Source organism: Polypterus senegalus, chromosome 2 (assembly GCF_016835505.1).
Source record: "Polypterus senegalus isolate Bchr_013 chromosome 2, ASM1683550v1, whole genome shotgun sequence".
Taxonomy (NCBI): Eukaryota; Metazoa; Chordata; class Cladistia; order Polypteriformes; family Polypteridae; genus Polypterus; species Polypterus senegalus.
The window spans coordinates 204,648,422-204,664,474 of NC_053155.1; the positions used below are offsets into that span (position 1 = coordinate 204,648,422).

The 16,053-nt window shown below is 36.1% G+C and overlaps 1 protein-coding gene across 12 annotated transcripts in view; it reads left to right on the top strand.

Annotated features, from left to right (window-relative positions):
- Nucleotides 1-16,053, top strand: part of dmd (dystrophin) — a 2,654,580-nt gene that overhangs the window by 984,946 nt on the left and 1,653,581 nt on the right. For all 12 annotated transcript variants that reach the window (XM_039745194.1, XM_039745193.1, XM_039745197.1 and 9 more), the window contains exon 19: nucleotides 15,751-15,838. In XM_039745194.1, coding sequence (XP_039601128.1) covers nucleotides 15,751-15,838 — 88 coding nt within the window. The remainder of the gene's footprint in view (nucleotides 1-15,750; nucleotides 15,839-16,053) is intronic.

Consider the following 16,053-nt stretch of genomic DNA (forward strand, 5'->3'; position numbering starts at 1 on the left):
TCCATCTTTGAGAAACTAAGCTTTCAGGTGCATGTATTTGCCTAAATAAAGTGAACGTTTTGTACCAAATGTGTAGTTATGCTAGGAAAACAACTCTTTATCCTAAACTATGATAGAAAATGTTTGTGGGGGCTGAAGGATATCCTAACAGCATCAGGTGCAAGACATGAGTACAGCATTGACTCCCTGAAACTGCATTCACACAGGGGTTGTTTAGAATGGATAATTCACGCACATCTTTCAGAGGAAACCTGAAGAACCTGGAAGAAAGCCCATGCAGACACAAAGTGAACTTAGACAGGTGACTATATTTAACACTAGAATCCCTGAAGCCTACAAAAAATAAATAAATAAATGTGGTTGTTGTTGCTATCCCATCCCCCCCACCACTGCAGCTCAATTCGGGCAAAAAGTTCTCCCAGCTCCAGGCACTTTATCTGCATGTGAGGTGCTTGGAGTTGTATAGGCTAAATAATATACAGTGGTGTGAAAAACTATTTGCATGTTTGTCACACAAAGTGTTTCTGATCATCAAGCACATTTAACCATTAGTCAAATATAACACAAGTAAACACAAAATGCAGTTTTTAAATGATGGTTTTTATTATTTAGGGAGAAAAAAAATCAAACCCTACATGGCCTTGTGTGAAAAAGTAATTGCCCCTTTGTTAAAAAATAACCTAACTGTGGTGTATCACACCTGAGTTCAATTTCTGTAGCCACCCCCAGGCCTGATTACTGCCACACCTGTTTCAATCAAGAAATCACTTAAATTGGAGCTGCCTGACACAGAGAAGTAGACCAAAAGCACCTCAAAAGCTAGACATCATGCCAAGATCCAAAGAAATTCAGGAACAAATGAAAACAGAAGTAATTGAGATCTATCAGTCTGGTAAAGGTTATAAAGCCATTTCTAAAGCTTTGGGACTCCAGCGAACCACAGTGAGAGCCATTATCCACAAATGGCAAAAACATGGAACAGTGGTGAACCTTCCCAGGAGTGGCGGCCGACCAAAATTACCCCAAGAGCGCAGAGACGACTCATCCGAGAGGTCACAAAAGACCCCAGGACAACATCTAAAGAACTGCAGGCCTCACTTGCCTCAATTAAGGTCAGTGTTCACGACTCCACCATAAGAAAGAGACTGGGCAGATTTCCAAGACGCAAACCACTGTTAAGCAAAAAGAACATTAGGTCTCATCTCAATTTTGCTAAGAAACATCTCAATGATTGCCAAGACTTTTGGGAAAATACCTTGTGGACTGATGAGACAAAAGTTAAACTTTTTGGAAGGCAAATGTCCCGTTACGTCTGGCGTAAAAGGAACACAGCATTTCAGAAAAGAACATCATACCAACAGTAAAATATGGTGGTGGTAGTGTGATGGTCTGGGGTTGTTTTGCTGCTTCAGGACCTGGAAGGTTTGCTGTGATAGATGGAACCATGAATTCTACTGTCTACCAAAAAATCCTGATGGAGAATGTCCGGCCATCTGTTCGTCAACTCAAGCTGAAGCGATCTTGGGTGCTGCAACAGGACAATGACTCAAAACACACCAGCAAATCCACCTCTGTATGGCTGAAGAAAAGCAAAATGAAGACTTTGGAGTGGCCTAGTCAAAGTCCTGACCTGAATCCAATTGAGATGCTATGGCATGACCTTAAAAAGGCGGTTCATGCTAGAAAACCCTCAAATAAAGCTGAATTACAACAATTCTGCAAAGATAAGTGGGCCAAAATTCCTCCAGAGCGCTGTAAAAGACTCATTGCAAGTTATCGCAAACGCTTGATTGCAGTTATTGCTGCTAAGGGTGGCCCAACCAGTCATTAGGTTCAGGGGGCAATTACTTTTTCACACAGGGCCATGCAGGTTTGGATTTTTTTTTCTCCCTAAACAATTTTAAAATTATTTAAAAACTGCATTTTGTGTTTACTTGTGTTATATTTGACTAATGGTTAAATGTGTTTGATGATCAGAAACATTTTGTGTGACAAACATGCAAAAGAATAAGAAATCAGGAAGGGGGCAATTAGTTTTTCACACCACTGTATTGTTATTTGGAACACATGCATTTCATGTGTGTTCCATTTCTACAACGAACTGTGTAAGTGTAGGATGGAAGGAAATGCGAGGCGAGAAATGCTGAATACATACCTAAAACAGATACTTTTTTCATTTTATACTAACAATGACATGAAGTGTATAATGTGTGAGGACATTAGTCCAAATATCAAATAAACATGTGTGTGTTTATTCAAGAATATAACCAAAGTAAAAAAAAAAAATTAATCATTTGATTTACATGTTGCTGTCAATGAGTTAAAACCCCAAGCTCAAATGTCACTTGACAGAAAGTTGATATGTATTCTTGGATGGTGCAGAGGTAAGAACTGCTGCCTTATAACTATGTTTTGAGTAATGAACTGCTATTATAATTACTACAATATAATAAAAACATATATTTGATTTGCGTCTGTAACACCAGGTGAAAATTTTGACTACTTGTAAAAGTCAGCGCTTTTTTATTATTCAGTTTTATTCTGTCAGTGACATTCACATGGTACAAAGAACCTGCCTCTCCCTGTCTGAGTTGATGACGTTTATCTCCATTCTTGTCACAAGAGCAGCCATGACCACAGTTGGTGCTGTGGTTGATGCCTTCTCCACACTATTTGTTGTCTTTGCAATCAAAGTTACGATTCCCCTCTATCAGACTTTCATGTGCCACTTACACTTTGACAACAAAGACACCTGTGCAGTACGTGTGGAAAATGACAGGTTTGCCGTGATTTCGGACATCTGGAAATGTTTTGTTGAGAGCTGTGTTGTTAGTTGCAACCCAGGGCAAAGACTTTCCGAGTCTGTGGTCATAAAGCTTATGGAGTCATTTCTTGGCAAAGGCAGAACAGTAACAACAGAGAGCTTCTTCACAGCGCTTCGCTGAGTAATTGACTACTGCATCGCAACATAACTCTGCTTGGCACCATAAGTAAAATGGGACTTCTACCTGCAGCTAAAGTCACTTTAATATGTGAGCAATTTGTCTTTGTTGTCAAAGTGCAAATGCCGCATGATAGTCTGATAGCAGTCATGGGTCATCGTATCTTTGATTGCTAGTACAACAAACAGCTCTGAGCAGGCCCACAGCAACAACTGTGGTCATTGCTGCTCTTGTGAAAAGAATGGAGATAAAAGTCATCAACTCAGAGAGGGCGAGGTACGTTTGTTGTACCATGTGAATGTCACTGAGAGAAAAAAACTGAATAATTTAAAAAAAAAACTTTTGGTTATAAGGCAGCAGTTCTTGCCTCTGCACCATTTAAGAATACATATCAACTTTCGATTGACATTTGAGCTTGGGTTTTTAAAGCATATACAGCAACATGTAAATTAAATGATTTTTTGTTTTTGGTTATATTCTTGAATAAAAGTGCACATGTTTACTTGATATTTGGACTAAAGTCTTCACACATTATACACTTCAATTCTTTATTAGTATAACAGGAAAAAAGTTTCTGTTTTAGGTATGTGTTCAGGATTTCTTGCCTCACATGTATTCCTAATAACAATATATTACTGTATTTACCCTATACAACTCCAGGCACCTCACACCCAGATAAACACATTTAAGCTCTGAGAATTTTGTGACTCACTTCAGCTTTGTTTTGGGGCGTGAATGTAATGGGATAACAGGCTGCTTGTGCTGATTGACACAATTGCAAAACAAAAGACGCTAATGGGGAGAAGTTCAAAGGAATTTAAGGTGGCCCAGAATTACAAGTTTTTTGCATACTTCAGGGATTGTAGTGTTAAAATAGTTTCCTAGAAAAGTAATTTATTACCTGGGTATTATTTAGAGTCAAATATTCCTCTGTTCTAATTTTATCTGTTTTTGTAGTCTATGGCAGAGGTCTCACATATGTGTTGATTTCTTTGTAATATTATGTTCATTTTGTAAAAAATTATTTTTGCGTTAAAGCACATTAGAAATACTTTGTATCCTGCCATCCATATTCAAGAATGTCTTCCAGCATTAAATAGTTGCATCAGAGGCAAGGCAGGAGCAATGCTGTTGTAGAGAACATTCCTTACTCAATTAAGAAGCAATTGTCATCCTAACATGCACATGTTTAAGATGTGGGAGGAGACTTAATAGACTACATATAAATAATAACCTTGATGAGAATCAAACCTTGGAGCAGAGAGGCAGCAACAATAACCATTGTACCCTACACCATCCTAAATAGATTATGTTTAACATTAAACATTCGCACAACTATGCTATATGTGTTCTGATGGCATCAACTGGATAGATATGTCTAAGCACATATAGCTAACATATCAATAGCATAGAATTTCCACAGTCATTGAATAGATAGATAGATAGATAGATAGATAGATAGATAGATAGATAGATAGATAAATAGATAGATACTTTATTAATCCCAAGGGGAAATATAGCACTAGTGTGTGTAAACCTGCAAGCTCCTTCTTTATCTGTATTCTGTACCCACTACCCCCGACATATCTAATAACTGCTTGTTGAGTTATTTGGCATAATTGTGCTAGTCAAATATGAGTAAATATGGGTAGGTGCTTAAGTACAATCCTTTTCAGATTTGGTTCTTGCCTTGTGTTTGATAGTAACAGGATAGGCTATAGAAAAAAAAAATACGACAAATATCCTGTAGTGTAAAAAATACAAAACATGACACCCTGAAGCTCAACTAACATGTATTTTGTGTACCAATGAAGTAAAGCTTGGAAGATCAGGCATAGTATGTTTTTGTCCAATACCCCATAATGGATATTAGTGCAATTATGTCTCTAAATCTTGTTACTCTTTGTATTCTTCTGACTTTTCTTAGCAATGCACAAGTTTAATATGTGAGAATCTATACTTTGTTTCTGTATCTTCTTTATTTTAAATACAATTTGGAAGTAATATTCTTTTAACGTGCAATACTAAAAGGATAGTAAAATTCCAACGAGTAGTGTAATTAGAATGATATATTTGATATTTCAGTAAGGTACTCTTATACGACTAAGATAAATTCAAAGTACACACTAAATCAGACTGCAAGCAATAAATAGCGTCACCAACAGGAAAGGCCCTTCTGTATTTTGTACACACCCCACTGTGTGAGTTAAGAATGTAATACTCTTTGCAGTTACTAGACTGTGAGAGGCTAAGAAATCTTTTTTGTGTGCAATTCACTGAAGATGATACACCAGTATGAATGTGGTGACTCACTTTCAATCATTTTTCACTGACTTCATTCGAAGATATAACAATAAATGTCATCAAGTTTTAATATCAGCTTGGAAGCCAAATAAAAACAGTTTTGTGTACCTTTTTATTTGGAAGATATTGCCAACAGTGCCTTAACAGTAAAAAAAAAATAATAATGGCTTGGAAAAAAGGGAAAACTGCATTAAATAACTTTTTATTCTATCAATGAGTCTTTGTTTACAGAACAACTTTCAGAGTAAACATGAATGCAATGTAATGCAATGCAAGGTTTATTTTAATAAATGACTTGTTTGTTATTGACAAAGTACATGCATTGTCTACATGTTACTGTGAAGAAATTAAAATGATTCAAATCAAAATACAAAGAAATACAGGTAATGTGTAATAATGTAAAAACAGTGCAGTCTTTTTTCTAAAGTGAATAGGCTAATTGCACTACCAGAAAATGTCATCCACTATAATTTCACTGCTAAACATTGTTGTAACTTGTTGGACTTATTCAATTCTAAGATTAGGGAGATTCACTAGCAACGTGCATCTATTATCCTTACAGAAAATGGCATACGTTCCACTATTACTCATATTTCCTTTACATTACAAATGATCTTCTCCAGGCAGCAGACATGGGACTTTTAACAATTCTTGTACTTCTCGATCTCAGTTCTGCATTTGATATTATATCCTATTAGATATTTTTGGAACGTTTAGCTAGTTTTAGAGTATGTGGCCATGTGTAGCAATGGATTTCCTCTTATCTTACTGATAGAAGACAGTTTATTCAGGTGAATGGCTTTAGGTCGGAGAGTAGTGTGGTTACACAGGAAGTTCCAGAGGGCTCATTGGTGGGGCCACTTCTTTTCCTTATTTACATTTTTTCTGTAGGTAATATATTTCGGAATCATGGTATTCAATTTCACTGCTATGCTGATGATATGCAACTTTATTAATCCACTGAATCTACCTCTGTTCTTCCTCCTAATATCCTTACTAGTTGTCTCCAGGACTTATTAAAGTTATGAATGTCGCATACTTTTCTTCAGTTAAACAGTAATAAAACAGATGTACTCCTTGTTGGTACTAAGTCTGTACTTTCTAAGGCTAACAATTGTCCAGTTTTGATAAACGATATATTTATAAATATCTCCTCCCTGGTCAAGAGTCTGGGTGTCATCCTGGATAGTACCCTGTCTTTTTAATCACATATAAATAATGTTAAGATAATCACTTTTCTTAAATCCACTGAACAAATTACACCTGTTCTTTTCTTATACCCCTTCACACACTCTCAGATCCTCATTTTCATCCTTTCTGTACCAGAACTTTCTCTTACAGTGCTCTGTAACTCTATTCTCTCTCTGTTTATATTCACCAACTAGATTCAATAAGAAAATTTAAAACTATTCTTAAAACACACCTACTCAAATTGGCATATCAAGTATGATTTTATTATTTGTCAATGAATTTGTTGTAAGTTTATTACTTCTTTCTTGCTGTATTGTTGTTGATTTATTTTTATTTGTTCTTATTTATATATTGTTGTTTAATTCTTTGTAAGGTTGCCTTGAGTGTTTAGAATGGTGTCCAATAAATAAAATGTATTATAATTTTTGTTATTAGTAAACTATTTATATATTCACTGGTCACTATTCACTGGTGTTTTTCATAGTTAAGGGTAACTAAGACAATAAAATTAAAATGGAAACATATCTAACATCTTTATACTTACTAAATTCAAATAATTTATTTAAAGAAAAACAACCACAGCTGTAGCATGTTTTGTATATACATTACTAGCGGAGGATATAGGAGAGGCAGAGACCTAGGCTTGAACCATTGTTCGGGTCTAACCTAGGGTTTCTGTGGGAATCTCGGAAATCTAATATGTAATGTCAAAACTTAGGAGTCATCTAAACTAAACAGTTCAAGAGTATGCAATAGGTGAATGGATAGCAGCAAAAATCACAGAAACTGTGTCTGAAATTGTAAGTGATAAAAGCGAGAAAGCTTAGAATTATACTTGGTAGCTATCAGAGCACAATAAGGCATGTCAAATATTAAAAACAAAAAGAGTCTTATCCATTTTATCTCTTTTGAGAAAGAGAGAAAAAAGGAGGAGAAATGTTTTTAAACATTATTCTGGTTCTTTGTTCATTTCATAATGTTAATTACAGCTGTTAGGGCAAAACTAAAAAAAAATGAAAACAAATAAAAATAGACAAAAAAAACAAAATAAATATCAGCAAGGTTTAATTTCTCACTAGCCTGTAAACTCTTTTCACTTTTGTCCAGCTACCAATATACATTACCTGTTGTTCAACAGACGTGCTGCCAGCTGAGTAATTTCATGAGTTACAGTCTGTGTTGCTTCATTGTCAAACAACCACCATGTGATTTATGAGCAATATTCTGCTTGTGTATGTAAAGTGTCAAGAATGATTTTAGAATTTCTCACTACTATTGAAAATGACAGGTTAAGTTGTTGTCAACAAAATACTAACACCTAAAAAATAAACTGAAGCATTTTTCCTTGCAATCCATATTTAGGATAATCCAGAGGCGCCTTATAGGTGTGCAGGGCCTAGAGCTGACCAACCTCACGCTGGGCCGGTTACGTCAAACGCTGTCACCTGTATGTGTGGACTTTACAAACTTGCACATGAATTTAATAAAAATAATGTTAACATACACCGAATTTTCTCATTATAGCATTCAGCTAAATTTTTGCAAGATAACACGTGGACTTTATCAAAATATAACAATATAATCTATTAAAAAAGTGCAATTCATAATTCAGGACAATACCATAACACTAACCAGGTTTCCATCCAAGGAGTTTTTGTGAAAAAATATTTAACGCTTCAAATTTTAGCTGATGGAAATGCTAATTATCGATAAAATGTTGTACAAATCGACATAATACCTTTCCGTTTAACTTTAGCGCATAAATTCCATATCGATACTTCAGATGTCGCAAAAACTACATTGGAAACACTTTTTGTTGGAAAAAAAGGGCTTTAACGCAAATAAATGTGTCACATGATACATTTTCATCACGTGCAATCAAAACGAGTGTAGCGGAGTGGTTCACATGGTCTGATGAAGAGACTTGTTACTTCTCGTGATAAGCTAATGCAGTAGGGGATAGGCTGGGTCTCCTGCTACTAAAAGGGGTACCTGAACTCCCTCCACATCAACTGTAGCCTGGGGGTGTCTCTCAGGATGTCTAAATAATACAAAAACCACAAAGGTAATTTACTGTGCCAGTCAAAATATTTAATAAACCGTGTGTTTCATTATCTAAACATTTTTTTCTTATTATTAAATGGCAGATGTTTTAGCATATATGAGAAATTCTCTCATTAATATTAACTTTAGTTTTTTGATTAAACGTCGTTATTTTGTATTAATTCAAATTTCAGTTTTAATTAAAAACCTTAAGGGAAGCAGGTTACAGTACTAATTCAGTTGTTATCGCACTGAGAAGGGATGTTGAAAGGTAGGCTCACCTGTACAGATCCGATGCTGCAAACACAGCTGCATCATGGGCACTTCCAGGAGTGCCAACACAAATGTCTCGTTCATGCACCTGTCATCAACAAGGGCCTGGAGAACAATAGATGGCCACCCTTTGCGATTAATGTAATCGCGTAGCCTTCCGTCGGGGAAGAATAGGCACATGCGTGCCATCCAGCGCACCGTAAATCTGTGGCACAAGATACACCAAGGAATTGCAGTATGCAATTTCATTGGCCTCCGCTACAGTCGGAAGTCTGATATAATGCTGCATTAATTTTTCTTTAATAGCGGTGCACACAGCATATACACATCGATGGACGGTAGTTTTACTAACCCCGAAAGTTTCTCCAACTACTCTATACTCGGTGCAGGTTGCCAGCTTGTAAAGGGCGATGGCAATCCGCTTTTGGGTTGGAACGGTGGCAACCTGTGATGGGCGCAACATCAGGACTGATGAATCCACACAACATCTCAAACGTCGGCCGTGTCATTCTAAAATGTTGCAGCCAGAGATTTTCTGTAAAGTGTCTCTCCACCACCTCCTCCCAGAAGGTCTTATTCCGTCGTCTCTCCCATACCCGTTGGTTTCGTCGCACTGGGGTACTTTCTTTGAGCTCTAGGGCTATCGGACAAGCAACTGCTTCATTCTGCTGTTGTCTTCAGATATTATGTACAACTCCAATTATTTGTGAAACTGAAATAACAGTAAGCTGGCAAATTTCAAAAAACTGTCTGAATAATCTCTCCATTTCTTTGTTTCTTTGTTTAGTGGAGGGGTGTAACGTGGAAAACAAAAGGTAGATAATTTGCGACATACACAAAATTATGTATGGAAACGGCTCAAGGGCAGATTTATTTTCGCAATACAACAAAACTTATGCAACAGTTCGTTTTGGGGGGGATGACGTCATCACGCACACCATTTTATCAATAAAAAGCCAGTTGGATGGAAACAGGCTGGAGACAGCAAATTTCACACATTTTTTTTACGTATATTCTGTTTGTCGATAACAAAACGTCGTAAAAAAACTGGATGGAAACTTGGCTACTGTGAAATACAATGCAATGTCTTGCAGAAATTAGCAGGGCCTCTTCTAGAAAAGTACATAAAATTGCATATATGCTCTGAGTCTCGATATGCAGGATATCATAGTAATAACTCACGTTGATGTCATGTCAGCCGGTTACCATTAGTGATACATTTTTATGTGTATTAATATTCGGACTATGGAATGTTTTTAAAGACATACATATACGGAATTAGACCTTGACCTTAAAACGGTTCCTCTTAGAAGCATCTGAAATATATATATATATACTTGAGAATATGAATTTATAAATCTGCTCAAATGGGACATGTGGACATTAAAAGCGGGTACCCCTTAGGCACGGGGCCTGGGGTGGTCACCCAACTTGCCACCCCCAAACATTGTTCTTGGGATAATCCATAAGGTGTTTTGAAAAAAGGTTGCTGATCAGTACATTTTAACATCAGGCTTTTGAATTATTATATATAGTAAGTGCAAAGAAAGCTAGTATCTTATCACAACTAACATCAGACCTCATGAGCACCATGCAATTTAATTTCAGTGTGAAGAGCAAAATGAGTTGCGCTCAGTAACTCCCCATCACTTATGAACACACTGAAATTCTGTAAGAGATCTTCTGTACATGACAAATGTGCCTTACACCCTTGAGATCAATGAATGGTAGCTTTGAAAGTTGCCCAAAGCATTTGTTAAAATGCATGCTTTCATAAGTGGTGTTAAAATTTACGGTTTATCAAAATTCATCACTGTTGTATGCTTCACTATCACTTGAACTAGACACTATAATGATGTCATTGGTCGTTGCTGAAGAACTTTCACTATTAAAAAGTAACAAATCTTTTTTTTCACTTTCTTTATGGTCCTACAGCAGCAAATGCTACCTAACCTCTGCCTTCCCTCATTACTGGAAGCTCAGTGGAGACATATAGACTTATCTCGGGCATGCCCCATGGAAACCATCTACTACATAAATGCCTGAAGTTGTGGGAGGGGGAATGCTTGTATTGTGTGGAAGCGATTACAGCAGAATTTCATAGTAAAGGACATCACAAAAAGCAATCTATGCTAAAAATCTTGACTTTGCACTGCCATTGAAAATTAGTACTGCCTCATTATACAAATGGATTGAAGAAACGTATACCAACAAATAACAATAAAAGTTTCTAATTACTTCTCACTCAAAAGTGTCGTCCCGCATTGCTCTCTACGACATTGTGAGGAACAGCATCTCCATCAGGTATAGAAAAAAAAACATGGTTCATTCTGTTTCATTGTGGCTTAGCTCTGTTACTTAATTTTCATGGGCAAGAGTGCTTTCTTAAAAAAGCGAGACTGTGCATAGATTAAAATAAATATGGAGTGTAATCAGTTCATTTTGCTGTGGTGTACACAGTAAAATGAAGAAGTCCATACTTGTGTATAATGTCACCATTGTCCAGATGTCCAAATCTCACTTTATAGATTATGGGAAAAATAACACCACAATAAGAAACACAGCTGAGTTTCCTTTCAAATATATTATGGATTGCATGTGATTCTGCAATATCAAACATCAATAAAAGCAGTTATTTAGAATTGTGATTGTTTACAGTGTTTTTTCTACAATGAGACTAAAAGACGTACTGTAAAATAAAATCTGTAATCCAGTAAGATAATTAAATTGTTATCCTAAAGTGGCTGAGGTTAAAAAAATGCAGTAGCTATCTCTGATGACACTTTGGCAGATGCTCCTATTTAAAATTTGTGGGAGTCATTCCAATATTGTAGACTTTTTCCTTTTCAAGAGTATCATCCAAATGATTAAAAACCTAAAATGAATGAATAATAATAAGTCCTTCCATTTTATCTCTTAGTTTCCTTCAAAATATTGTATTAAACCAAGTAGTTCACAATAAATGTAAACAGGAGTAATTAGAAACCAGTTAGATTGAGGCTGGTTCCTTTGCAATTTGCATCTTATTGTTAATAAGAAGCAATTAAAAAGAGTGAATGCAGCTGTTTAAGACTAAAATAAGCGATTAAGGGTTGGAAATCTTAAAAATTGAGACAGCTAAACTGAGGCATTAAATGTTATTTGAGGAATAAGTGCTTCAACAAGAATAACTGAGCTCTCATTAAAATATTGGGTTGGAGCAAAAACGTGCAGATGCTACTGCCCTCTAGGACCGGCATTGCTCACCCCTCATCTAAGTGATAGCGGCAAGGGGTTGAAACTGGACTGGATCTTAAAGTCTCTAATGGCAGGAATATTTCTTAGAAAAAGAAAAAAAATATCATACCTCATATAGAAAAAGACAAATAACTTATGAATTGTGATCTTTTGATTCATGTGGAGGGTGGCACGGTGCGTGGAACTCTCCCTCAAACTCTCCCTGCGTGGAGTTTGCATGTTCTCCCCGTGTCTGCATGGGTTTCCTCCGGGCGCTCCGGTTTCCTCCCACAGTCCAAAGACATGCAGGTTAGGTGGATTGGCGATTATAAATTGGCCCTAGTGTGTGGGTGTGTTTGTGTGTGTCCTGCGGTGGGTTGGCACCCTGCCCGGGATTGGTTCCTGCCTTGTGCCCTGTGTTGGCTGGGATTGGCTCCAGCAGACCCCTGTGACCCTGTGCTCGGATTCAGCGGTTGGAAAATGGATGGATGGATGATTCATGTGGTTAAGATGGATAAGTTCTTTACCTGGTTATGAAGGTTCTATTGCCTGTAAATGGCAATCACAGCTAGTCCCTGTGCTAGCTTTCCTTCCCCACACATAACTTGTCTGTGTGCATGTGAGTGAGAGTTGCTGATTTGCACTTTCGTACTGAATTCTGGAGGACTTATACTGTAACTCAGTTAGAGTGTATCCTTCACAAATATTATTACCTTTCAGTTATAGTTACTACAACACATTAGCTGACTTTATCCTAACTGCTAAATTACAATGAATAATGCCTTAAATCAAAGTGGGTGTACTTACAGTTTTGGTGTATGTAATGTTTGTTCCTTTTCTGGTTGGCTTTCTCTAGACATGTAGCAGGATCTTTAGCTTGTTTTCTTTCTTTTGTTTAGGAGCTTGTCTCCTTCTTTATCTTGGTTGCACCTTCTTGATGCAGAAGTTAGAGCAATTTCTTTTTGAGGTTTAACATACCATGAAGATAATCTAGCTTTTCGCAAAGTCACATCTTCTGAACAACTGGTGATCAGTCAGTTGCCATTTTCAGCAAGACAAATGCATGATTTTTTGCATATGGTATCTCTCAGCTTGTGGTATTCCTCAACAGGGTTTAGACTAATGGCACCCCCATCCACCTGCAATACAGAAGTCTTCTACCCTTTCAGTTTAGCATAGTCACCCTTCATGGTAAAGGGAATGCTTCAACCTCTGTTACAGTCACACCCTATAAGCTACGGGTTCAGGCTATGGACAGCCAAAGTTTAGGCCAGGTTCAGAGCTTTAAGTCTGATGAGAAGAGAGAATTATGGTGTGTTTGAGGTTTTTAAAGAAAGGAATAGAGGACCTGCCATTGATTTCTTTGGTGTATATAAGCCAATCCTCTTGGTTGACCACTGCTGCAAATCTTTGTCCATCAATATTTCTCATTCTTGATTTATGGTCCTTTGTTAGAACTCCGAGGGACATCTCTGAATGTATATTGGTCTGGATTGGTCATGTTATCAGATAAGGTGTGAAGGCTACATTCTGAAGGAATCTCCACTGAAAAAGAACATGATTTTAATGGTGTCTGGTCTGCTAAGCCAGAACTTGTGTTCCAGGCTGGCAAAATGGATAGTACCAGTCTGTCCAAATAAACCTTTCCAAATATTTTATTCAAGTAGATGCTTCATGATGATTATTGACAGGTGAAATGAGTTTAATAGTGAACAGCTGGTTATTTTGTTATTTGCATCTCTTTGCAAATAATCTCATGGCAACTAGTTAAGAAAACATGAAGCAATTAAAATTATAAATGAAGCTGTCATAAGCTAAAGGAAACATGCAAGGGTTGGGAATCTTAACAAGTGAGTTAACTAAAATGAAACAGAGCAGGAATGTATTTCAGCAGCAATAACTGGTTTCTTGTTAAGTAACAAAAACTTGCAGCCATCAAACAAATATTATACAGATATTGTACTTGTATAGTATGTCTGAACATATTTGTCAGATAAGTCTGTTAAACAGCCTAGAATTATAGTACGATGGAAAAAGTAATGTAAATTATTAAATTGAAAAACTTTAGTATTGTAACAATATAGTACATTTCAACTAAAGTGAGCTTTAAAAGACACATGCATTAATAATAATAATAATAATACATTTTATTTATAGGCGCCTTTCAAACACTCAAGGACACCGTACACTTTACACAACACCCAACACACAATACAGTACAGTGTTTACATAGAGAAGGCAAGTTTAAAAAGATGAGTTTTAACTGAAGACTTAAACAGAGAGAATGAATTAATGTTTCTAATCTCAGGAGGCAGTGCATTCCAAAGTCGGGGGGCAGAACGACTGAAAGCTCTGTTCCCCATTGTGGAAAGACGAGCGGAAGGAACAGTCAATTTAATTGAGGAGGATGATCTAAGAGTACGGGAAGGGGTGACGATGTGGAGAAGGTTAGACAGGTATGGGGGGGCTAAATCATGAATAGCTTTAAAGGTTAGCAGAAGGATTTTAAACTCGATGCGGAACTTGACAGGGAGCCAGTGAAGTTGATGCAGAACAGGAGTGATGTGGTGAGTAGAAGGAGATCTCGTGATAATACGGGCGGCTGAGTTCTGGACTAATTGAAGTTTGTGAAGAGTTTTTTGAGGGAGACCAAAAAGAAGAGAGTTACAATACTTTGTAACCATTTTCTAATTAATCACTATTCTCTTGTACATAGTTGAAATATAGATTTTCTGCAAAAAACAACCAATGGAGTCTTATTGAACTTGTTATCTTTTAGGATAAATAATACTTTTTTAATTCAATGCCTAAGTCAGTTTGCAAAAACTGGAACAATTACGCAAAACTTGCAACTTGATATTAATAAATAAAATAGTGTGTATTATTAAGAACTACATTTGTTCTGTGCATAATGTTTAATATATGATCTCTATATTTCATATTTCAAATTGATAATTAACATAGGATATTTGAATTTTGTATTTCAAGGTGATTGGGTTTTTTAAGAAAATACATAAAAAGTCCTCACTGTAGACACATCTGATATACTTAGGGACAAATCCCCCTAAAATACACAACCTTCTAACAGTTGCAGGATCTTTTTTCACAGTCTATCATTTAACTTAATGTAACTCTTCTTAATTGGTTTTAGCATCATTAATTAAACAGTGGTGATCAAATTACATAAATTTACACCATTACAACATACTCAATGAGCATCACTCTATACTCCTACTTAAAATTTGTGCATGACATTTTTAAAGTGTAGTTTTGTAACACAAAATTCAAGAGAGATTGTGGGGATTTTTGGTGTACACTACCTTCACTCTATAATCAAGCACAAGCACTGGTAATTTAGACATTATGAGAACAAAATAAAAGTCACGCTTCTCTAAACAAGCAAAATAACTTAGCTTTAATGCTGCAGTAAAAACCCAAATTTCACTTTAATCTATTAAGTTACGGGCTTTGCTGATAGAAGCACACAAATCAAAAGGAGGTCATTTATAATCTCTTTTCATTTGGCTTTTAATAAAAAGAAATGAAAAAAGAACTCAGTTATATTAATTTTTAAATCGCACTAATTAGGAGACTAACAATAAGAATGTGGAAAAGAGTCCTGGAGAGTAAAATGATTATTTTTAACTTTAATAAAGAACATAAACTCAGCAGAAAAATGTAGCATAGGCTTACAGAGTTTTTCTTTTCTTGCTGTTTAATTTTTTTATACCACTAGGTTAGTTCTTTATAGAATACTCACACATTGAATTGTTTTTTACAGGCTATTGAGAAGGAAAAACCAGAGAAGCTCAGAAAACTCCAAGATGCTAGCAGATCGGCTCAGGCTTTGGTGGAACAGTTGGTGAATGGTAATTACATAGAAGTTGATTGGATAATTTTCTTAGAGAGTTGTTCAACACAAAGGCAAACATTATTGAACTGGTGATTTTATTATATTGGTACATATATCAAAATTAAAGCATAAAATAGCCTTTCTGCAAGTAACACTGCTGTCACACAACATCTATTGTTTAACTTATTTATTTTTGTGAATTGCTCCTAAATAACAATAAAATGATTTTTT